Source organism: Mustelus asterias, chromosome 8 (genome assembly GCF_964213995.1).
Source record: "Mustelus asterias chromosome 8, sMusAst1.hap1.1, whole genome shotgun sequence".
Classification (NCBI taxonomy): domain Eukaryota; kingdom Metazoa; phylum Chordata; class Chondrichthyes; order Carcharhiniformes; family Triakidae; genus Mustelus; species Mustelus asterias.
The window spans coordinates 133,408,999-133,433,148 of NC_135808.1; the positions used below are offsets into that span (position 1 = coordinate 133,408,999).

The 24,150-nt window shown below is 45.4% G+C and overlaps 1 protein-coding gene across 1 annotated transcript in view; it reads right to left on the reverse strand.

Moving 5' to 3' along the window:
• Nucleotides 1–24,150, reverse strand: part of LOC144497785 (di-N-acetylchitobiase-like) — a 41,254-nt gene that overhangs the window by 4,742 nt on the left and 12,362 nt on the right. The window contains exons 5-6 of the mRNA XM_078219222.1: nt 4,219–4,398; nt 3,530–3,595 (exon numbers count right to left, since the gene is read on the reverse strand). Coding sequence (XP_078075348.1) covers nt 3,530–3,595; nt 4,219–4,398 — 246 coding nt within the window. The remainder of the gene's footprint in view (nt 1–3,529; nt 3,596–4,218; nt 4,399–24,150) is intronic.

The following is a 24,150-nucleotide window of genomic DNA, read 5'->3' on the forward strand; positions in this document are numbered from 1 at the left end:
CCGGCTTGGGTCACTGTCTGTGTGGAGTTTGCACATTCTCCTCGTGTCTGCGTGGGTTTCCTCCGGGTACTCCGGTTTCCTCCCACAGTCCAAAGATGTGCGGGCTAGGTTGATTGGCCAGGCTAAAAAAAAAAATTGCCCTTAGTGTCCTGAGATGTGTAGGTTAGAGGGATTAGTGGGTGGATATGGGGGTAGGGCCTGGGTGGGGTTGTGGTCGGTGCAGACTCGATGGGCCGAATGGCCTCTTTCTGTACTGTAGGGTTTCTATGAAAGGAACAAAAGCAAAAAGCACCTCTTTCCCCTCTACACTGAATTCCCAATGTGTCCCAAATTCCAAGACCCACACTCACGCTGGTTGTTTCACACTCAGGGTGAGTTCACTCCCACTGCTAGTGCACAAAGCTCACTGATGTTTATGTGACTTTGGAACTCTCTGTGGGCAATCTAAGTGCCAAAAGAGTGTGAAAACAGAAGAGAATCACACCCATTTTTGGGCTCACTCCCAGACGCAATAGTATGGCACTTAGAATAAAAGATGCAACAATGTGTGATTCTCACCAGCAGGGGGAGTGGGCAGAGCCTATTCATGTCAGGAAATTGGCTGCTGAGCTGTAGTGGTGCCATTGCCCATGTGCCCTGATCTTCCAGTGCACTGTGTACAATCACTCCACCCCACCCCGGACATTGCTCCCATTTGCCCCTGGACATGCTCCCTCATTGGCTGATCGCTGGCCCCATTCCCACCCTCCCTGGCCGATCTCCGAGGCAGAGTTTCCACATCCCCCGGCTGAACGTTGCCCCAACCAATCCATGATGGAGAGCATCCCTCCCTGCCAATCATTGCTCCTGCCGATCCCCAGGGAAAATAATCTCACCTTGCCAATCGCCGTCCCGGCCGATCCCTGTGTCGGAGTGCATCCCCCCGTCTCCATGTCATTGACCCATCCCCCATCATGGGCCCGTCCGCTTTACACCCTGTATGCCCACCCCTTGCCAATGTCTGGTTCGTGGAGGGCAGTGCCAGGGTGGACAGTGGGGCCTGCCAAGGTGCAATGCTGCAGTGCCAGAGTGCCACACTGGCAGTGCCAGGCTGGTACTGCTCAAGGGGCACTGCATGCCCTTGCCCCCGATGACCTATGAGGCTTCAATGCCCTCCTGTCCCACCAGCTGAAGTTGCATTTTTGCTGATGACACCACCATAGTGGGTTGGTCCACAAACAATGATGAGGCGTAATACAGGAAAGAGACGAAGAAACTGGTGAACTGGTGCGACAACAATAATGTCTCCCTTAATGTTAACAAAACGATGGAGATAGCCATCGACTTCAGGAAGCATCGTGGAGGACATGCCCCTGTCTACATCAATGGAGGCAAAGTAGAAATGGTCGAGAGCTTCAAGGTTTTACATGTCCAGATCACCAAAAACCTGTCATGGTCCCTCCATGCCAACGCTACATTTAAAAAAGCCCACTGATGCATCTACTTTCTCAGAAGACTAAGGAAATTTGGCATGTCAGCTAATACTCTCACCAACTTTTACAGATGCACCACAGAAAACATTCTTTCTGGTTGTATCACAGCTTGGTATGGCTCCTGCTTTGTCGAAGACCGCAAGAAACTACAAATAGTTGTGAATGAAGCCCAGTCCATCACTCAAACCAGCCTCCCACCACTGACACTGTCTACATTTCCCACAGCCTTGGAAAAGTAGCCAACATAAGTAAGGACCTCATGCACCCTGGACATTCTCTCTTCCACCTTCTTCCATCAGGGAAAAGATACAAAAGTCTGAGGACACGCACAATCGACTCAAGAACAGCTTCTTCCCTGCTGCCATCAGACTTTTGAATGAACCTACCTCGCACCCTAGCTATGACTGTAACAGTACATTCTGCACTCTCTCCTTTCCTTCTCTATGTATGGTATGCTTTGTCTGTATAGCGCGCAAGAAATAATCGGGGCGATTCTCCCAAAAAAATTCTAAGTGTTGAATTCACTTGAAAACTGGAGTAAATCTCATTGTTTTTTTTCAGTGGGAGTTCAGAGAAGAATCTCCCACGCTCTGTGCACTGCAAAGTGCATCAGTGTGAATCACTCTGGACAGTGGGCAAGGCCTATTCCCGCTGGAGAGGCCGGAAGCACAGCGGAGAGTGAGCCCTTGTGCATGCACCGATCTGTCAGTGTCAAGATCGGCGCATGCGCAGTAGCCCCCATCTGGGCGGCACGGTAGCACAGTGGTTGGCACTGCTGCTTCACAGCTCCAGGGACCTGGGTTCGATTCCTGGCTTGGGTCACTGTCTGTGTGGAGTTTGCACATTCTCTTCGTGTCTGTGTGGGTTTCCTCCGGGTGCTCAGGTTTCCTCCCACAGTCCAAGGATGTGCGGGTTAGGTTGATTGGCCGTGATAAAAATTGCCCCTTAGAGTCCTGAGATGCGTAGCTTAGAAGGATTAGCGGGTAAATATGTAGGGATATGGGGGTAGGGCCTGGGTGGGATTGTGGTCGGTGAAGACTCGATGGGCCAAATGGCCTCTTTCTGCACTGTAGGGTTTCTATGATTCTATTATTCTATTCCGGCCTCCCGATCACTGGCCAGCCATGCAATCCTACAACACTGGCTCTCTCAACCCCTCACAGCCCGATTGCTGGCCTCCCGAACATCCCTGGTCCAGCCTTGACCATCTCCCGCTCCTCCCGGTCTAGCCATTCTCCAGTACCTCCCCCCCCAACGCAGTGCCAACACCCCCCTGCCCCCAGCTATACTGATACCCCCCCCCCCACAACCCTGACCGCCCCCCCTCCCCCCAGCAAGCTGCCCCCCATCCCAATAGCCAGCTCCAATCGCTGGCCTTCCTCCCTCACACCGAACCCAACTGCAGAGTGGCAGCCGGACACCAGGCCCATCAGGCTCTGTCCCTTTAGACCCTTCCACCTTGGCACTACCTGATGCCTGGTGTGCAGTGCCAAGGTGCCCCGAGGCATTGGCACTTTGCCCCTTGCGCAGTTCCAGGGGGGAAGACTGGCACTGCCATGGTGCCAATGCCCAGGTGGCATCCCCCCAGTGGCCAGTTCTCTTGGTGGGCCTGATTACCCTTCTTCACTCCAGCAGGGTTGGGCTGCCAGTTGCCCGAAAGTGGGGAGCTGCTGTAAACCATGCTGGAGTGAAATGCTCCTGGCAGGGGGGGGGGGCGATACTAGTGGGCCTGCAGCTTTCAGTTCAGGACCTGCTCATCGCATTTGAAGTATATTTAAATTATAATTGAAATGAATTGTGGGGCTCCGTGCCTATTCCTGGCATGGTGCTGATGGCGCCGGATACCTGGCACTGGGTGATGTCCTCGGAGCCAAACTCCCACAAATCGGGCGCTACCTAAATCTCCCAGCTCGCTGCGCTAATATTTTAGCACAGCAGGACGGGACAATAGCCCCTCAATATTTCTTACTGAAAACTAATACATGTGACAATAATAAATCAAATCAAATCAAATTAGCGAGGCCAGCACATCAGCTCCCTGCTGGTGGGGACCATACGTGATCTTCACTGGTGAGGACATCCACGGGAGGGTTGTTAAGGCAAGTGAGCCCAGATGACTGCATCTAGGACTCACAAATCATATTAAAATCAGTTCATACATATCTAAATCAGCCTTGCGCTCTTCCCGCGTGTGAGGCTGATTACGACGGCAGAACGGTCCCGATTACACTGCGAGAGGTGAGAAATCAGGCATGAACTCGGTTTTTCGCCTCTGAACCGACTGTACCAGCTTGCCACGCTGATCGACCGGTAAGATTGCCCCCTCTGTCTCAGGGATCGCTGAATATTTTTAAGGCTGGCACAGATAGATCAATTCTTGTTACACAAAGGAATCAAAGGTTATCGGGGTTACATGGGGAAAATGGAACTCAACACAAACAGATCGGACATAATCTTATTGAATCGCGGAGCAGGTTCAATGGGCCGAATGGCCTACTTTGCTTCTATTGGTATAGTCGTATGTTCAGATGAAGTGACCAGATCTTGTCGTGCTAATCATATTAGTAAATTTGCTGTCCATCGATTAGGAATTCACTCATTAACTACAATGTTAAATCAGTTCACCAGATCTGTATGAGTTTATTTATTAATGTTGGAAGCAATCTCATTTTCTGTTGCATTTTCTAGCAAAATGAATGACATCATATGCAGATTAAATTATTCAATTTCTCAATTTTCTTCTTACAGGGTACAGAGCATTCCACATTTCTTCAGTTTGCATTGCTGCTATTAGATTAACACTGTAATTTAGGCTATTTCCAAACCAGGCACCTACACCACCGAGATTTAATTTCCTTACGATCGTTGACCTTAACGAGATGCTCTCTGGATCGTCATACCAGACCTCGTGGAATGTATTGTTAACCTGCCATAAAAATCAAAGGAGTTACATAGATAGGTGACACTTTTGGATCAATGTAACATTCTAGTCATCTCAAAAAGCATTATTTAAACAACAATAAATTCCGACTTGTATTAAAAGATACACTTACTGAGAGATTGAGCAGATTAGGTTTGTACTCGTTGGAGTTTAGAAGGCTGAGGGGTGATCTTATAGAGGCATATAAGATAATGAAGGGGTTGGATAGGGTAGAAGTGGAGAGATTCTTTCCACTTAGAAAGGAAACCAGAACTAGAGGGCACAGCCTCAAAATAAAGGGGGGTCAGTTTAGGACAGAGTTGAGGAGGAACTTCTTCTCTCAGAGGGTGGTGAATCTCTGGAATTCTCTGCCCACTGAAGTGGTGGAGGCTACCTCGTTGAATCTGTTTAAATCACGGATAGATGGATTCCTGATCAGTAAGGGAATTAGGGGTTATAGGGATCAGGCGGGTAAGTGGAACTGATCCACTTCAGATCAGCCATGATCTTATTGAATGGCGGGGCAGGTCGAGGGCTAGATGGCCTACTCCTGCTCCTATTTCTTATGTTCTTATGTTCTTAATTATTGACCCAGCGACACAACTTTTCACTAACCAATACTAAGATTTCCTTTATAAAGTTCCAAAGTTTTCCATGGCTTCACTTTGAAAAAAAGCGCATCAGAAAATAAAAAATAGAATCCGGAGTAGGCCTGTTGGTCCTCCCAGCTGACTCTGCCAATCAGCAAGACCGTGGTTGACCTTTCACCTTAGCTCCACCTTTCTGCAGTTTCCCCTTTCCCTCAATGACCTTTTCCTGAACCAATCTAGCGAATCTTTGTTGTACATCTTCTCAGGCAACAATATCCTTTCTAATGTAGGGAGACCAGACCTGTGCACACAGCTTTCGATCTGCCCTCACAAATACCCGATAAAATTATTGGAATACTTATTTACATTTATACTAAAATCCCTTGGTAATAGGGTGGCATCACCAATGCCTGGTATAATTGCCAAAAGGCTTCTTTACATTTTCCATATTCCTATACAATTCTCCAGCAGGCACAATTCTCCAGCAGGAAACATGGTACAATTCTTGACAGGTGGTTCAGCACAATCCGGATCACAATACTCCTCCACTTGGTCATTTTTTTGGAGGTTGGGTGTGTTTTTCGCAGTGAATGAGAGGCGCAGGATCTATAGACGCTGGTGGGTCTAATGGTCCACTACCTCCTTAATCCAGGTTCAGCGTCCCCCCTTCCCCTTCCCCCCCTCCCCAATGTCTGGCATCAGGCCCTGCTCCACACCCAACAGCGGTGTCTAACAACCCCTCAAAGCTCGTATCATGCCCCTGCCTCAATGCTGCTCACATGAGTGAGACTCCGCTATGGGATTGCCAAAGGACCCCCATCTTCAGGCACTGTCTCCTCCAGGCGCCACCCCTTTGCAGTGCCAATGGGACAATGCCAGTTAGGCTCTGTCAGGTTGGCCCTGCCATGTCAGGTTGACACAGTGGGGGCCGGGGTGTCAGGGTGCTGTGGAAAGTTCCAGGGTGCCGGGGCAATGCCCTGATCACCGTTGGTTGCAATGGCCTCTGCACCCCTGGGTGTGGTCATCGTGATGGGTCCCCATTTTCGGATACTAATAGTAATTCCCGCTAGCATGTGGGAGCATTTGACATTCCCAGAGAATTCAGCTTAAAGCCGATTGTTAATATGTAAATCATCATTAGTACATGCGAATCTGGTTCATGCCCTCACTGGACGTGAGTACATCACTGGCCAGGGACAGGGAGAATCTCAAAATGAGATCTCCCCATCATTGTGGCCCCTCTCGCAAGAGTGAGCGGCGATAATGGGATTTGCACCTGTGCTCGCGGGGCCAGAGAATCATCCCCATCATTTTCTTTCCTAATTCATGTACCTGCATTCTAACTTTATGATTCATGTTCAAGGACACGAAGGTTCCCAGCCTCTCGCTGTTCAAAAAATATTCTGCTTTTAGTTTTTCCAACCATCCTTCCATGTTCTTGCCCACTCACCCAATGTGTCTACATTCTTCTCAGTTTCTTTGCTTCCTTCTTACCACTTACTTTCTAAACTAACTTTGTAGCATCAGCAAACAAAAGAGAAAATTCTGGAAAATCTCAGCAGGTTGGGCAGCATCTGTAAGGAGAGAAAAAAGCCGACGTTCCGAGTTCAGATGACCCTTTTTCAGAGCTAAAAGGAACAGAAAATAGAAGATGAGCCTCCCCCTTTGCTTCTCCTTTTCCCCTTTTTCTCAATTTTACCTCTCTCCCATCCATTACCCCCTCCACCACATCTCCATCTGTCACAGCGTACTCTCTGCTTTCAGCTTCTCTGCCGCTTAGCCATTCACACTCTTTATTCTCTCTATGGGCTGCCATTAGCAGCCTTTCCCCTGGTTTCTGTGGCTATGACTTATCTTTCATTCCCTCACCCTGCAGTATAAATATCTCCCACTTTCTCTGCCTTTTATCTTTGACAAAGGGTCATCTGGACTGGGAACATCAGCTCTTTTCTCTCCTTACAGATGCTGCCAGACCTGCTGAGATTTTCCAGCATTTTCTCTTTTGGTTTCAGATTCCAGCATCCGCAGTGATTTGCTTTTATAGCATCCGCAAACTTGGACGTGTTACACTCAGTGGCCTCATCTAAATCTTCATGGCACGGTATTGGTCTCCTTATTTAGGGAAGGACATAAATACATTGGAAGCAGTTGAGTGAAGGTTTGGTAAACCAATAGCTGGATTGAGTGGGTTGTCTTATGAGGAAAAGCTGGACAGGCTAGAGTTGTATCGGCTTGAGTTTAGAAGAGTGAGAGGCGACTTGATTAAAATATATATGATCCAGAGGGACCTTGACAGGGTCAATGTGGGGAGGGTCTTCCATCTTGTTGGAGAATGTAGTTGCAGGGGCCATTGGGTGGCCCTGGATCAGCATTCACATCACACCACCCGCCAATACGTGATAAAACCCAGGGAAGTCAACGATCCTACAAGTAAACTGAATGCAGCAAACTGAGTTCCCAAAATCCCCAATAAACCACAACTAAAACCACCAGCGACATGAATTCCTGTAGATCCCTCAACATCAGACCACTCTCTACATCCTGTCACTCAACATTGAGGGCTAACATCTTACACCAGACAGAGCCAGAGGTGGAGAAAATCTTGAATGCTAAACAAGTTGGATTCTGACGAGTGCGAAGCAGATGTGTCCAAGTCCTTGTCCTGGGCAAGGATAAGGAGTACCCGATCCTGGTTCTGGGAGAAAGGGGAAGGGGTACGTGCCATGGTGCGGGAGATGGGTTGGACACATTTGAGAGCCCTGTCAACCACATTGGATGGGAAACCACGATTAAGGAAAAAGGAAGACATGATAACAAAGCAGTTTTGCAAAGTAGCATCATCAGAACATAAGTGACGGAGGCGAAGAAACTGAGAAAATGGGATGGAGTCCTTACAGGATGGGGGGTGTGAAGAGCTGTCATCCAGTTCCCTGGCTATAACTGCCTCCTCTTTACCATGGATGTTCAATCCCTCTAGAACTCCATTCCCCACCAGGATGGTTTGAGGGCTCTCTGCTTCTTCCTTGAACAAAGGCCTGAACAATCCCCGTCCACCCCCACTCTCCTCTGCTGCCTGAACTTGTCCTTCCACTGAACAATTTCTCCTTTAACGTGTCTCACTTCCTCCAAATAAAAGCTGTGGCTGTAGGTATCTGTATGTATCCCAGTTTTTCCGGTCTCTTTATGGGATATGTGGAACATTCTTTGATGCAATCCTATTCCGGCACCCTCCCATAATTCTTTTACCAGTACATCAATGACTGTTTAGTGCTTCATGTTCTCGTCTGGACCTGGAGAAATTTCTCAATTTTGCTTCCAATTTCCATCCCTCTATCACCTTCACATGGTCCATCTCCGACACTACCCTTCCCTTCGTTGATCTCTCTGTTTCCATTTCTGGTGATAGACTGCCCACCAGTATCCATTACAAGCCCACTGACTCCCACAGCTACTTTGATGACAGCTCTTCACACTCCATGTCCTGTAAGGACTCCGTCCCATTCTCTCAGTTCCTTTTCCTCCATCGCATCTGTTCCAATAAATCCACTTTCCAGTCAGCGCTGCTGACATGTCTTCTTTCTGTGGTTGGCAGGAATCTCAACCATGTCCAACCCATTTCCCATTCCAGTCCTCTCATCCCGTCCCTTCCCTCCCAGAACCACGAAAGGGGCACCTTTGTGCTCACTTTTCACTCCCACCAGCCTGGAGGAGCCTCTCGGTTGCAGTTCAGTAAAGGAGACATGAGTCCTGCTTCTTCATAAACTACTTTTATTTCTTTGATTCAACACCACATATAATTCTCTCCCAACACCCAGTGCCACCTGTAACCTCTTTATATATCCCAGTGACTTCCAGTAAATGATTAACATCCAATTTAGAACTTAAATGGAAGGTAACCATTAACCCATTCCTAACAGTCTCCCCTTCCTTGGAGAAAAAAAAGTATTTTGATGAATATTGATTCCACAAAAAAAACAGAAAACATAAAACACACTCTATTTCTCCTTCCCCCATTTTTCATATACATTTCTTGAAGAAAAGAAAAAAACATATATTCACAGAAAGATACGCCCTTCCTTAATAATGTCCAAAAGTTTCTTTGAACTAGCCCCTCTCTTTGTAAAACAATTGGACAACTAATACTTACTGTCACCCCATTTAATTTTTGATATTTCCCCCTTGTCCAACACTTGCTTTAAGCAGGCAATGTCTCTCTTCAACCTTTCCTCGTTTACACTCTTTGTGGAGTGTACATTTTCCCAAAGGGACTTATTTTCAATGTGACACTCAATGGGTATTTTACCCAAATCCCCTGACCCCAGAATTTCTGTTAATATTTGGAATATGAAAAAGGCCATATCCACTGCCTCTGCAAGGCTTCGTGTCTCGGCAGCCAATGTCCTTTTTACCATTCTCCTTATTTTCTTTGTCTCCCCATACAAAAGGGCAACATTTAACATTTTCCCCCAAAAGAAAGATTATAAAACCTCCCGTGCTTGAAAACCCATCACACCAATTGGCATAGGATGCATCATTATAAACTATGAGTTTCAGGTTCCTATGATCAACCACAAACGGGAACCTCAAAATACACTCCTGCATTTTTAGTTTGGCTTTCATTTTGTTTGCTCTTATTATGTCTTCCACTGTAGGATCATTCATTTTTGTACTCAGCTCTAGGACATCAAAACTAGTGTTCGGTCTGGACTGTCTACCTAGCCAATTCAGTTGCCCAATCAAACTTCGGAGTTCCTCTTTTTCCGTCTTAGAAACCAACACATCCTTTTGTGAAGTCCTACCATGACTAATTGCTATTGGGCCGAACTCTCCAAATAAGATTGCTGACGTAAAGTGACACCTGACTCAGTCTGTCCAATTTCCAGCCCAATATATTTGAAAGCGCCTGAAGCCTGAATTCCTTCCTCAGCCCAGAAATTACAACAGCTTCAAAATCACGGACATGCATCATAAAGATACCAGAAAGTTTCCCTTCATAGTGCCAGTAAAACATCACAGGATCTGCTTTCAACTGGCAACAGCCTAACTTTCACAAAACTGACCTTACCGAAAAGTACCTAACACTAAACATATCATTTAGCCCATACACACATTTATTTAAATTCCAGAGTATCCCTTCTGTGTTAGCTGCCTCTTTAGGAGGACTGAGAAAAATGTCTCTCTGAAGCTGATGCCCCTGCAAATAGGCAGCTTTAATATCAATAGATTTGCATTCCTAGGCCCTGGTAGCTATCAGAGCCAAGACTATCTTTAAAATAAGCTTTCCTGCCATAGGTGAATCCACCCTTAACTCCTGGTCTCCTAAATTTTCTTCAAATCCCCTTGCCACAAACCTGGCCTTTGCCTCAGAAGTTCCATCAGGAAGTACCTATTCCGTGCAATTCCATCTGGAAGGTAGAGCTCTTTGTCCGCTGATGGGGGTAGCATAGAATTCTTAGTATGAGGCCCTTCATTTTAGTTTTACTATAGAACATAGAACATAGAAAGCCACAGCACAAACAGGCCCTTTGGCCCACAAGTTGCGCCGATCACATCCCCACCTCTAGGCCTATCTATAGCCCTCAATCCCATTAAATCCCATGTACTCATCCAGAAGTCTCTTAAAAGACCCCAACGAGTTTGCCTCCACCACCACCGACGTCAGCCGATTCCACTCACCCACCACCCTCTGAGTGAAAAACTTACCCCTGACATCTCCTCTGTACCTACCCCCCAGCACCTTAAACCTGTGTCCTCTCGTAGCAACCATTTCAGCCCTTGGAAATAGCCTCTGAGAGTCTACCCTATCCAGACCTCTCAACATCTTGTAAACCTCTATCAGGTCACCTCTCATCCTTCGTCTCTCCAGGGAGAAGAGACCAAGCTCCCTCAACCTATCCTCATAAGGCATGCCCCCCAATCCAGGCAACATCCTTGTAAATCTCCTCTGCACCCTTTCAATGGCTTCAACATCTTTCCTGTAATGAGGTGACCAGAACTGCGCGCAGTACTCCAAGTGGGGTCTAACCAGGGTCCTATAAAGCTGCAGCATTATCTCCCGACTCCTAAACTCAATCCCTCGATTAATGAAGGCCAGTACGCCGTACGCCTTCTTGACCGCATCCTCCACCTGCGAGGCCAATTTAAGAGTCCTATGGACCCGGACCCCAAGGTCCTTCTGATCCTCTACACTGCTAAGAATGGTACCCTTCATATTATACTGCTGCTTCATCCCATTGGATCTGCCAAAATGGATCACCACACACTTATCCGGGTTGAAGTCCATCTGCCACTTCTCCGCCCAGTCTTGCATTCTATCTATGTCTCGCTGCAACTTCTGACATCCCTCCAAACTATCCACAACACCACCTACCTTGGTGTCGTCAGCAAACTTACCAACCCATCCCTCCACTTCCTCATCCAGGTCATTTATGAAAATGACAAACAGCAAGGGTCCCAGAACAGATCCCTGGGGCACTCCACTGGTCACTGACCTCCATGCAGAGAAAGACCCCTCCACAGCCACTCTCTGCCTTCTGCAGGCAAGCCAGTTCTGGATCCACAAGGCAACAGCCCCTTGGATCCCATGCCCTCTCACTTTCTCAAGAAGTCTTGCATGGGGGACCTTATCGAACGCCTTGCTGAAGTCCATATAGACCACATCCACCGCTCTTCCTTCGTCAATGTGTTTGGTCACATTTTCAAAGAACTCAACCAGGCTCGTAAGGCACGACCTGCCCTTGACAAAGCCGTGCTGACTACTTTTGATCATACTAAACTTCTCTAGATTATCATAAATTCTGTCTCTCAGGATCCTCTCCATCAACTTACCAACCACTGAGGTTAGACTCACCGGTCGGTAATTTCCCGGGCTGTCCCTGTTCCCTTTCTTGAATATAGGGACCACATCTGCAATCCTCCAATCCTCCGGAACCTCTCCCGTCTCCATCGACGATGCAAAGATCATCGCCAAAGGCTCCGCAATCTCCTCCCTCGCCTCCCACAGTAACCTGGGGTACATCCCATCCGGTCCCGGCGACTTACCAACCTTGATGCCATTCAATAGTTCCAACACATCCTCTTTCTTTATGTCCACATGCTCGATCCTTTCTGTCCACCGCAAACTAGGCTAAGGCAATTAAATAGTGCCTTATCTATAGTGAGAATTCACAATGTGCAAAATATGCAAAGATATCATAAACTGTAAAGGTATTATAACCTGCATAACCACAAATTAACCAAGTATTATAAGGTTAAACTGTATTTTCAATATATATGCATTGTGCGCCTTGGCCAACTTCCTTCTGAATGCAGCATGATGGGAAACACAGTGGTAGACAGACCAACTTCTTTTAATACCATGGAGCATGGAAAGACAGCTTCTTTTACCTGTTTTTGGATAGGCAAAAGCAAGTTGAATAGACCTGGTATGTAAGGGAGTGGATTCCTTCATGGGTAGCGAGGCTGGAGAAGTCTCTTAAGCTGATAAGAAAAGGCCAGATTCGGGTAGAGAATGACTTCTTTCACCAATTAAAATTCACAGATGTTAGCTATGGCCTTGATTACTGGAATTGACGTGGGTTAGGTTTCCTAGGTAATGGGGGAGGACCTACAGGGACAATGAGCTAATGAACTATTCCTGTTGACAGATGGAACGTTATTGGCTAAGGTAATAATGTGTAATATTGTAATTGGACCCTCCAGTCTGGTTGATGAGGCTGGGCGGGATATTGAATTTTTCAGAATAACAACAATTTTACATTCATGAGATTAGCTCAGAGAGGACAGGCAACCCTCATTGACTGTGTCTCTCTCTTGATGCATTAGCAAATAAGTTCCTTTTCACTCTTTAACTATACACTGTCTTTCATAGGCTATGTATTGGTTGAGTGAGGTCAACTAAATACAGTTCACGCAGTGGGACACCTCAGAAAATTTCTCTTACAATTTGGCACCATGACAGCAGGGTACTCACCAGTGACTGGCGGCGAGATGTGTTCCCAAAAGGTGGGTGAGTACATTCTTTAAATACTACCCATAGTTAGGGGGCTACACGTCTGGCAGCCGGAAGCTGTAAGTTGAGTACCTCGGATGGGGGAAGAGGTGCAAAGGCAGTGTGTATGTAAAGAGCCCACGCTTAAGGTAGAGAGGTCAGGTACAGACACTTGGATCTCCTACAGAGTGTAGCGTAAAGCTGCATGTGTAGAAGGGGCGTTTGCAGAAAAGCTACGCTTAAACATAGCGGGGCCAGAGACGGACACTAGGACCTCTTATGCAGTGGACCAAAAAGCCACATCGCTAGAGAAGCAAGAAGGGGCCAGCCCATGCGTACAGATGGTGGCTGGCTCGGTCACAAGGAACTCACAGGAAGGGATTCCGGAGGTAGAGAAGGGAGTACAGGTCTCCTGTGAGAGAGAGAGCCAAAGAGAAATTGGTTGGTTTGGAGTGTCATAGACCAAAGAGGGGAGTAAAGGGTTAACAGAAGAAAGCGGGTGACTGACTCTCTGTGTATGACAAAGAGACAGAGAGAAAGGATGTAATTGTGTGATCTAGAGCATCATGTGGTGGAGTAGGGGATAGCGGGTCAGAGTGAATTTGCGTCTTTGTGTGCAAGTTTAATAATTTACTTTCCCCCAGTTGAGATTTTACGATAGTGCAATTGAGGCAGGGTCAGGATTTCTTGGTCTTGCTGATGATCGATGGCCATGGTCATTTTCAAGAATAGGAATCCGACAGAGATTGTGATCTGCCATGTTGGGAAGGGAAAATCAATTTCAAGATGGCGTTATGTTATGTCTGAAAAGTTGTAGGGAGAGTTAATCATTTCAGCACATAGTTGATTTGATTTTGTATCTGCCTGTGTTGGTTGCAGAGGCAGAGTTGTAGAAATAATTAAACATGTAAACTTCGAGCTTAAGCTAGAGAGATTGTAAGTGTAAAAGTCTTAATTTAGAAGGGATAAAAATAAATCTCATTTTGGATTAATCTGGATCAGGCTTGTTGTTAAATTCAAAAATGTATTCTTGATATAACTGACAATCAAAAGATAAATGGAAAGAATTATTCCTGAGTGTTTGAAGTGATGATGTCTATCTGAGTGAACTTACTCCGCCCCTTCTGAAACAAGCAGAGAATTAACCCATTCTGTCCCAGACAGGATGGATCTTTGTGTTAAAAGACCTGCAGTAGTTTTAAGACATAAAATCAAAAGTCTACCAGAAAGGGGGAGAACGTTTAGTGGGGAGCTACATAAGGTGAAATAGGAATGCATGTTTAATGATGGGAATTATTATACTGCCATAATGCACTCTAGTTGAAAGGTGTGACATGGATTTGCAAAGTTAGTGAATCAATCACAAGATTGGAGTAGTTCTGAACATAAAGCACACCCTGTTGTAAATTATGAATATGGGAAGGTTGAAAACTGTATTAGATGCCAGATGGGCTAACAGAGAGAGTTCCGCCTATAACACTGAATTGACAGGTGAATATCATTAGAGATGAGGGAAATTATTTGATGGAATAAATGAGAAAGGAAAATGAACAGGGTAATAAAAGATATGTTATAGAGGAGTTGATAGTAAACAGAGGAGGATAGAATTAAAAGTGGGATTCATTGGATACAAGAGAGACATTTAAAGGGATTCCAGTAAATAGAACGCAGTTTAGGTGATAGCTATGGATGAAGGGACAAAGTTTTCTTAAAAGAAAGAAGAGATAAAATAGACAGTAACGAACAGTTGAAGGCCCAAAACTCTGTTTTCTGAGTTTGGGATGATTCTGACATTAAAAAATGTGCTGTAAGCAAGTTACCCTAATCAAATGATGTTATTTAAGATAAGAACAATCAAAATAAGTTATGGCCTGTGATCAAATTGAAAGGTTTGATTTCTGTTTCAAAGATGTTATTATGTTATAGAATTCGGGGGAAAAAAAAGAGATTCCAGAGGACCGGGGGAAGGTTATTTGTTTACTAAGGCTTTTCATCGGGAAAAGGTTAAGGCAAGTATTGAAGATTTTTTAACTTTCGTAGGAATTTTGTGGAAGATCATGCCCAAGTGGTAAAACCCTTACAGGACTTGATAAAGGGAGGAAGGGCTAGTCAGGAAAAGATAAAGTGGGGAGATGCAGAAGTGCAAACTTTTATCAGATTTGAAACACGCTTTAGTGGCAGCCCCAGCTCACCAAACCATTCCAGATTTTCTGTGAGGAAAATGATGGAATACAGAGAGCTGTCGTTGCTCAGCGGCATGGGGACAGATTGAGACCAGTGGGGTATTACTCCACTCTGTTAGACTCAGTTGCCAGAGGGATGCTTCGGTGTGTGAGGGTACTAGTTTGCACGTCGTGGACGATCAGTGTGTTGGAGTCCCTCACCTTAATGGGTAAAATAATCCTCCATAGCCCGCATACTATTGTCCAGCAGACTATTGTCCAGCTCCTAGAAGCGATGGGCGAATCTCTTACCGGGAGATAAGCATGTGGAGATCAGCAGAGATGTCAGGGGAAACCCAGCAGGGGGATTGAATGTCGAGGGAATGGAAATGAATGTGCTGTAGAACTAGAAGAAGAAGCAAGTGAAGGATTAGCAGAAGAGCCGATGGCAGGCGAAGGGGAATTAACTTATATGCAGATGGTGCAAGGAAGTATGTGGATGGAAAACCCCGTACAGCATTGGGCAGTGGTGAACAAAGAGGGAGAAGCGATAGCAGGGAAGCAGTTCCCGGGAAGTGATTCAACACAAGTAGCTTTATAGCTTTAACTAAAGCTTTAGAGTGGAGCAAAGGGAAAAGGGTTAATGTTTTTACAGACAGCCGTTACACTTTTGGAGTCATGCATGATTATATGAAAGCTCGGGGACGACGTGGTTTTGTGACTTTGAGTGGGGGTCATATAGAGCATGAGGCTTTAATCAGGAATTTACTCCAGGCAGCTGGTGTTCCATTAGAAGCAGCAGTAATTGAGGACTGGAAAATTGAGACTAAAGTACAGCAAGGAAATCATTTTGCCGACCAGGCAGCAAAGGACGTAGTAGAGCAGGATTGAGAGTGGACACGGCCTGCAGGGTTGGCAGCTGTAGCAGTTGAGGACAGTCGAGATATCGATGTAAAACAAGCGCAGGAACAAGCAGATGAAGAGAAAAAGGAGCAATAGAGAAAAGATGGAGGGCAGAAAGGTCATGATGGAATATGGAGGAGAGAAGAAAAAATAATAGTTCCTAAAACAATACAGCACTCGCTGCTGAGGATTTATCATGGAATAGCTCACATGAGCAGGGACAGAATGCTTGATTTATTGAAGAAACGTTGACATTGTAAAGAGATGGGGCAAGAGATAACAAAGTGTTGTCAGGGGCGGCACGGTAGCACAGTGGTTAGCACTGCTGCTTCACAGCTCCAGGAACCTGGGTTCGATTCCCGGCTTGGGTCACTGTCTGTGTGAGAGTTTGCACATTCTCCTCGTGTCTGCGTGGGTTTCCTCCGGGTGCTCCGGTTTCCTCCCACAGTCCAAAGATGTGCGGGTTAGGTTGATTGGCCATGCTAAAAATTGCCCCTTAGAGTCCTGAGATGTGTAGGTTAGAGGGATTAGCGGATAAAATATGTGGGGGTAGGGCCTGGGTGGGATTGTGGTCGGTGCCAACTCGATGGGCCGAATGGCCTCCTTCTGCACTGTAGGGTTTCTATGATTTCTATGTGTCTGCAGTGCACCCTAGTGGAGCCAGGACATCCCTGCAAGATTAAAATGGGAAGTCAACCCAGACCCAAAGGACCCTGGGAGAATTTACAAATGGATTTTATAGATCTGTTACCACAGGTACAGGGAAAAACAAACTGTTTAGTAATTGTTGACCAGTTTACTCGATGGATTGAAGCATTCCTATGTAAAGATGCCACAGCTACAACAGGAGATGTGATATTAGCAAATGAGGTAATTCCCCGGTGGGGAATGCCTCTTCAGCTGGATTCTGATCAGGGAACTCATCTCACAGGAAGAGTTTTGAAAGATGTCTGTTGAATGTTGGGAATAAGGCAGAGGTTTCACATACCATATCGCCCTCAGGGTTCAGGGATGGTGGACAGGATGAATCGAACACTGAAGAACAGTTTAGCCAAAGCTAGCTTAGAAGAAGGAAATAACAGGATGTGGGCCTTGCCTGCAATTTTGCTGCGTCAAAGGGCTGCTCCTGCTCGTAGAACAAGATTGACCCCTTTTGAGCTGATGACAGGGAGAGCAATGCATCTCCCAGAGGACGCAGTTACAGGTGGAGGAGAATTAGAAATAGGCCGAGTCACAATATTTCAGTTTATGAGGGATCTACTAGAGTGTCTGCATTTTCTCAAAAAGCAGGTGATCACGCAACGGTAGCATGGAGATTGGACTAAGTTGGCGGGAGAGAGTACTCCCATGTTGCCTTCACCGGGAGATAAGGTAATGGTGAAACTCATGACAGACAAAAAGGACTAGGAACTTGCTGGGAAGGGCCTTTTGATGTTGTGGTTACAGAGCAGACATGTGCCCTGCTTGATGAGAATTGCGGCCCACGCTGAAGACACTGGACTCAGTTAAAGCTGTACCCTGGTGGTAAGCCCCACAATAGCGAACTTGACCCAGCGACTGATAATTTATTATAATAGCAGAAGTAGAGAGAATCTGATTAGATCAAATTTATTCTAATTGCTAATTTTAAGGCCGCGAGTCCATCTGGGTTGGATTACAGATTGTATGCTGGAAGAAGATTGTATGCTACAACGAAGATGACAATCAAGGCACAGCTCCAATGAAGATCGACTGGACGTCCCCCAATGTAGAAGCAAGTCAAGTCACGAGCGCATACAACATGTGGAGCGGTGATTGGGCAAGTTTTATAAACAAGCTTTATTACTACCTGACATCGATTAACAATTGTGTTTGATTGTAAGACAGAAGTTGTAGAGACTGCTATAATGAATGCATGTGATTATATCTTTTTAATATTGAATGTACAGATTTTGACTCGGGTGGGACCAGCAACTGAGGTCCTTTAGCGTTCCCCTTGGGAGGTACGTGTTAATACTTACTTATGTCTGGCACACACATATGCTAGATTGACCAGTCAGGCGAAGTGTTGGATATGTTCGCACATCCCCATACATGCAGGAGGGGGAATACCATTACAGCGGCACGGTAGCACAGTGGTTAGCACTGCTGCTTCACAGCTCCAGGGACCTGGGTTCGATTCCCGGCTTGGGTCACTGTCTGTGTGGAGTTTGCACTTTCTCCTCGTGTCTGCGTGGGTTTCCTCCGGGTGCTCCGGTTTCCTCCCACAAAGATGTGCGGGTTAGGTTGATTGGCCAAGCTAAAATTGCCCTTAGTGTCCTGGGATGCGTAGGTTAGAGGGATTAGTCGGTAAATATGTAGGGATATGGGGGTAGGGCCTGGGCGGGATTGTGGTCGGTGCAGACTCGATGGGCCAAATGGCCTCTTTCTGTGCTGTAGGGTTTCTAAGATTCTAAGCTAATGCCCTTAACATGGTCAGAGTTAGTAATGGTGGATCAAACAGCCGAGAATTCCAATTATCCTGGACACCCAATACCAGAATTCATCAGTAGAGAGGTAGGGAAAGAATTTCATAATAGTGAGTCTTATGCAGGGAGGTTAGGTCATATAAACACCTATCGATAACCTCGGGAAATCAGTTTAGTATTAAAACACCCAACACCAAAACCAAAAGGGATATATTGTGCTGGAAACATGGAAGGCCAAGGAGAAAATTTAGGCATGAGTGAATGTGACCACATGGTAGATTGAACCACTTGGTTATGCCTGCGTCCACCCAGTAAGGACCAATCTTGCAATAATTCTTATTGCTACAGAGAAGGCAACATTTATCCAACTCTCAATGGAGCATATTGGATTTGTGGGGATAGGGCATATCCTTGGCTTCCTGTTGGATGGAAGGGGTCGTGTTACCTCAGATATGTAATCCCATACAGATATCACACTCCTAAACTCCCTTCCCTGCCAAGACATCGACGAGCTATTACAGAAACAGAACGATTCATTGGCATATTGTTTCCCCAATATGGTGTGTGCTCTGTTTCACGGAGACGTGGCTCACTCCTGCTTCTCTGGACTGTGCCCTACAACCAGAGGGCTTCTCAATCCATTGAATGGCCTGCACAGCAGCCTCCGGCAAGAGTAGGGGAGCTGGGGTTTGCTTCCTAATCAACACTTCATTAGTGACTAGACATAGCAACACTGGTGTGTTTCTGTTCCCTGGACCTAGAAGACCTGACACTAAAATGTCGCCCCACTACCTTCTGCGGGAGTACACCTCTGTTATTCCGATGGCAGTTTACATCTCACCTCATGCAGATGTAAAAATTGTGCTGGACCAAATATACACCGCTACAAATAGCCTCGAGTCAAAACATCCGAGGCCTTGTTCATCGTGGTCGGGGACTTCAATCAGGCTAAGCTCAAGAGCGTACTTCCAAGTTACCACCAAGACCTATCCTGTTCCAGCAGAGGCCCAAACATCCTAGACCACTGCTACACAAATATCAAACATGCCTACCGCTCTATCACCCGCCCCCACTTTGGCAAATCAGACCACAAAGCTGTGCTCCTGCTCCCGGCCTATAAACAAAAACTGAAGCAGGATAATCCATCAAAGAAAGTCATGCAATGTTGGTCAGAGGAATCCGATGATCTCCTACGGGTCTGCTTAGAGTCAGTGGACTGGTCAGTATTTTAAAACTCTGCGACCAACCTGAACGAGTACATCACTACAATAACTGACTTCATTAGTAAGTGTGCAGAAGACTGTGTGCCAAAGCAGCAAATCTGTGTGTTCCCCAACCGGAAACCATGGATAAACAGGGATATCCACTGCTTGCTGAAGTCTAGGTCTGAGGCGTTCAAGTCAGGCGACCTGACTTAGACGAGAAAGCCAGATATGATCTAAGGAGATCCATCAAAGATGCCAAAAGACAATACCGGACCAAGCTAGAGTCCCAGCCAGTTTGCTGATGACACCACCGTAGTGGGTTGGATCTTAAACAATGATGAGACAGAGTACAGGAATGAGATAGAGAATCTGATGAACTGGTGGGACGACGATAATCTCTCCCTCAATTTCAATAAAAAGAAAGATATTGTCATCAACTTCAGAACGCGTAGTGGAGAACATGCCCCTGTCTACATCAATGGGGATGAAGTAGAAACGGTCAAAAGCTTCAGGTTTTTAGGTGTCCAGATCACCAACAACCTGTCCTGGTCCCCCCATGCCGACACTATAGTTAAGAAATCACAGCAACGCCTCTACTTTCTCAGAAGACCAAAGAAGCTTGTCATGTCAGCTACGACTCCCACCAACTTTTACAGATGCACCATAGAAAGCATTCTTTCTGGTTGTATCACAGCTTGGTATGGCTCCTGCTCTGCCCAAGACCGCAAGGAACTACAAAGGGTCATGAATGTAGTCCAATCCATCACGCAAACCAGCCTCCCATCCATTGACTCTGTCTACACTTCCCGCTGCCTCGGCAAAGCAGTCAGCATAATTAAGGACCCCACACACCCTGCACATTCTCTCTTCCACCTTCTTCCGTCAGGAAAAAGATACAAAAGTCTGAGGTCACGTACCGACCAACTCAAGAACAGCTTCTTGTGCAGTGATTGGATCAGAGTGATTTGTGCAGTGATTGGATCAGAGTGTTGCACTTACATGCCAGGTAGTTCAGAAAACATAACTAATCTGGTTAATCAGATCAGAAAATAGGTGGAGAAACTCAAAGACCCTGAACCATTTACCTTAGGTGGTTAGCTGTCAGGCTGGCTAGGTTCCTTGGGAACATCAATCTTAAAGGGATTGCAATACTCTTCATGATGATCTTGGCATTGATTGTCAATGTAGTTAAGTGTGCCTGTGCAAGGTTGTCCAAGTCCAGAGAAGAGATGGTACCAGTGATGGCTGTTCAGTTGAGCAAGCAAGGATACAAAGGAACCAGACATCCTTCAGGACACAGGAACAAGTATTGGGACACTTCTATTTAGTGGCCTTATCTTGGGATATAGCCAAGGGCCAAAAACAGGGACTGATGGGAGGTTGTAAAACATTCTTATTATGAGGCCCTTCATTTTAGTTTCACTACAATAAGTAGACTAGGTTAAGGTAATTATAAAGTGCCTTATATATAGTGAGAATTCACAATGTGCCTGGAACAAAATATGCAAAGGTATTATAGACTGTATAACCACAAATTAACCAAATATTATAAGATTAAACTGTATTTTCAATATAAATGTATTGTGCGCCTTAGCCAACTTTGTTCTGAATGCAGCATGATGAGAAACACAGTGGTAGACAGACCAACTTCCTTTAATACAATGGAGCATGGAAAGGCAGCTTCTTTTATCTGATTTTGGATAGGCGAAAGCAAGTTTAATAGGCCTGGTATATAAGGGAGTGGATTTGTTCATGGGTAGCGAGGCTGGAGAAGTCTGTCAAGCTGATAAGAGGCCAAAATCAGACAGAGAATGACTCCTTTCACCAATTAATGTTCACAGATGTTAGCTATGGCCTTGGTTACCGGAATTGACGTGGGTTAGGTTTCCTAGGTAAATGGGTTGGAACCTACAGGGGCAATGAACGAATGATCTCCCATTCCTATTGACAGGTAGAACGTTATTGGCCAAGGTAATAATGTGTAATATTGTAATTGGACCATCCAGTCTGCTTGATTAGGCTGGGCAGGTTATTGAAATATTTAGAATAATGTAACAATTTTACAATTGCGAGGTTAGCTCAGAGAGGACAGTCAACTCTTATTCACTGTGTCTCTCTCCTGATGGAGAGGGGGGGCTTCTTCACGCAGAGAGTGGTGGGAGTGTGGAATGAGCTGCCGGATAAAGTGGTCACTTTTAACATTTAAGAAAAACTTGGACGGGTTCATGGATGAGAGGGGTGTGGAGGGATATGGTCCAAGTGCAGGTCAGTGGGACTAGGCATAAAATGGTTCGGCACAGACAAGAAGGGCCAAAAGGCCTGTTTCTGAGCTGTAATTTTCTATGGTTCTATGGTCTATGGTTCTATGCATGCATCAGCAAATAAATTCCTTTTCATTCTTTAACTATACACTTTCTTTTGTAGTCTATATATATATTGGTTAAGTGAGGTCAACTAAATTCAGAGCATGTCAGTGGGACACCTCAGAAAATCCCTCTTTACACACCCTATCTACTACCTCCGTGTATACCCAGAATTCACTCCAACTATGCACTTCTTGCTGTGTGACATCTTTTATAACTTTTTCATCTAACTTATTGGAAGCCACCAAAATGTCATGAGCATGTGGGCTTCTACTCCTAGTAGCATTCATAGTCTTACCCATATTCCGAGATCTTGTTAAGCTATGCCCCCTATCCTGCCTGATATCGCATTCTGAACTACCTCTGCTTGATATTTCCCTCCTGTTGTGGGATGATCTTTCAATAATTCTCGGTCTCTTCCTGTGATCTCTTTCACTATTGGACTTACTGTCTGAACTGACACTATGTTTCTGTGGCCTCAATTTTTGAACTTCATGTTCCCAATCCATGGTCCAGACGTCCTCCCCTGTATTCTGTACATTCAACCAGTGTTTATATTTCCAGTGGCTTTTCCTGCTCGACTAATAACAGTTGCACCCTTCTTTTGACTAGACCCTTCAGGCAAGTAAGTCACTTTTGTACCAACATTTGGCAGTTGTCCTTTGGAAAAAAATGACCTGTTCTAGTTCATCAGAAATATTGTGTTCCTCTACAGATACTCTGTTCATTTCAGATAACTGGTCCTCATAACTCGTGAGTTTCAGATGACCTTGGTTCTTCATCATGTTCATCTGCTCTTTCTAAATTCACAAGTTTGTAATCTGTACCCATTATCCTTGATGAATGTACCCTAACAGTCTGATTGCCATGTTGCAAAACAATTGTTTTGCCATCTATGCCCACAACCTTCCCTGGGCCTTTCCATTCATTAAAATTGTCTCTCTTATAGTATACTAAGTCTCTTTGCTGAAAAATGGTGTTTGATGGCTGTACATTGTGCCTTCAAGCCCTGTGAAGTCTTTCAGAGACCTCTGCTTCCATAAATGCTTGTCTACTTCTATGCAATGCATTTAAAAGCTCAGCAAAGGCAGAGCTAATTGTAGTCCCTTCCCAAGCTGGAGGCTGGTCATGCAAAAAGGACAGAATTTTAGGATTTCTACCAAATACTAATTGACATGGACTATACCACCCGACCATCTGCAATGCATTCTTTGCATGTACCGCCCATGCTAGGGTTGAATTTAACATGTAACTTGGTCGATCTGCCTAAATTTTCTGAAGCATGTAATCTATTCCTGCATGGTTCCTCTCACACACCCCATTATTAAATGGGCTTTCTGCAGCCATATCCATGACTATGATATTCATGTTTTCAAACATGTCCCTAAACTCATCGTGAGCAAATTCCCTCCCCCTCCTTCACCAATTGTCTGTAAAGAATCTTGCCAGTTGCCCCATTCCTGTCCCTATCCATTTTCCCATGATCTGATCCAGGATTACTCTCTTTTCTTTACTGCGTATAACTGTTGATTGACTAAATCTGGCCGCTAAATCTACAAAGTGCAAAATGAATATTTTGTTTGCTTTACCCAGATCTTAGGGTCTATGGCTACAACGTCGTTAAAATCTCTGGCCAAGGGTAGAGTTACTATGGGTCGTGATGGTTTCCTTCTGTACTTCCTACAAACCTCACACCGATCACTGACCTGTTCAATCAGCTAAGAATAGTCCTCGTCTCTTACGGCTCACCCGTTAATAAATTTTGCAACCTCTGAGGAGACGGATGCGCAAATTGCCAATGCCAACTTCAATAAAATGAGCTTTTTATCAGCTTAAGTCCCATTTCTACATGCTAATAACACTTCCTTAACCTCTTTATCCAAAAAATTATTTTTCATTAAGGGAATATAATAGTGTCCCAACTGTGTAAATTGTAAGTCATCGTTTTTCCAAAAACTGTTGCCTCATCATTTTCCATATCCAGTTTCATGTGTGTTTTCTTCATCGATGGTCTACTCAGAAGCAAAGGTATCTCACTTGACACAACATCTGTGCTGATGAAATGATTCACCAGTCACAGGCCTCCACTCAGCAATCC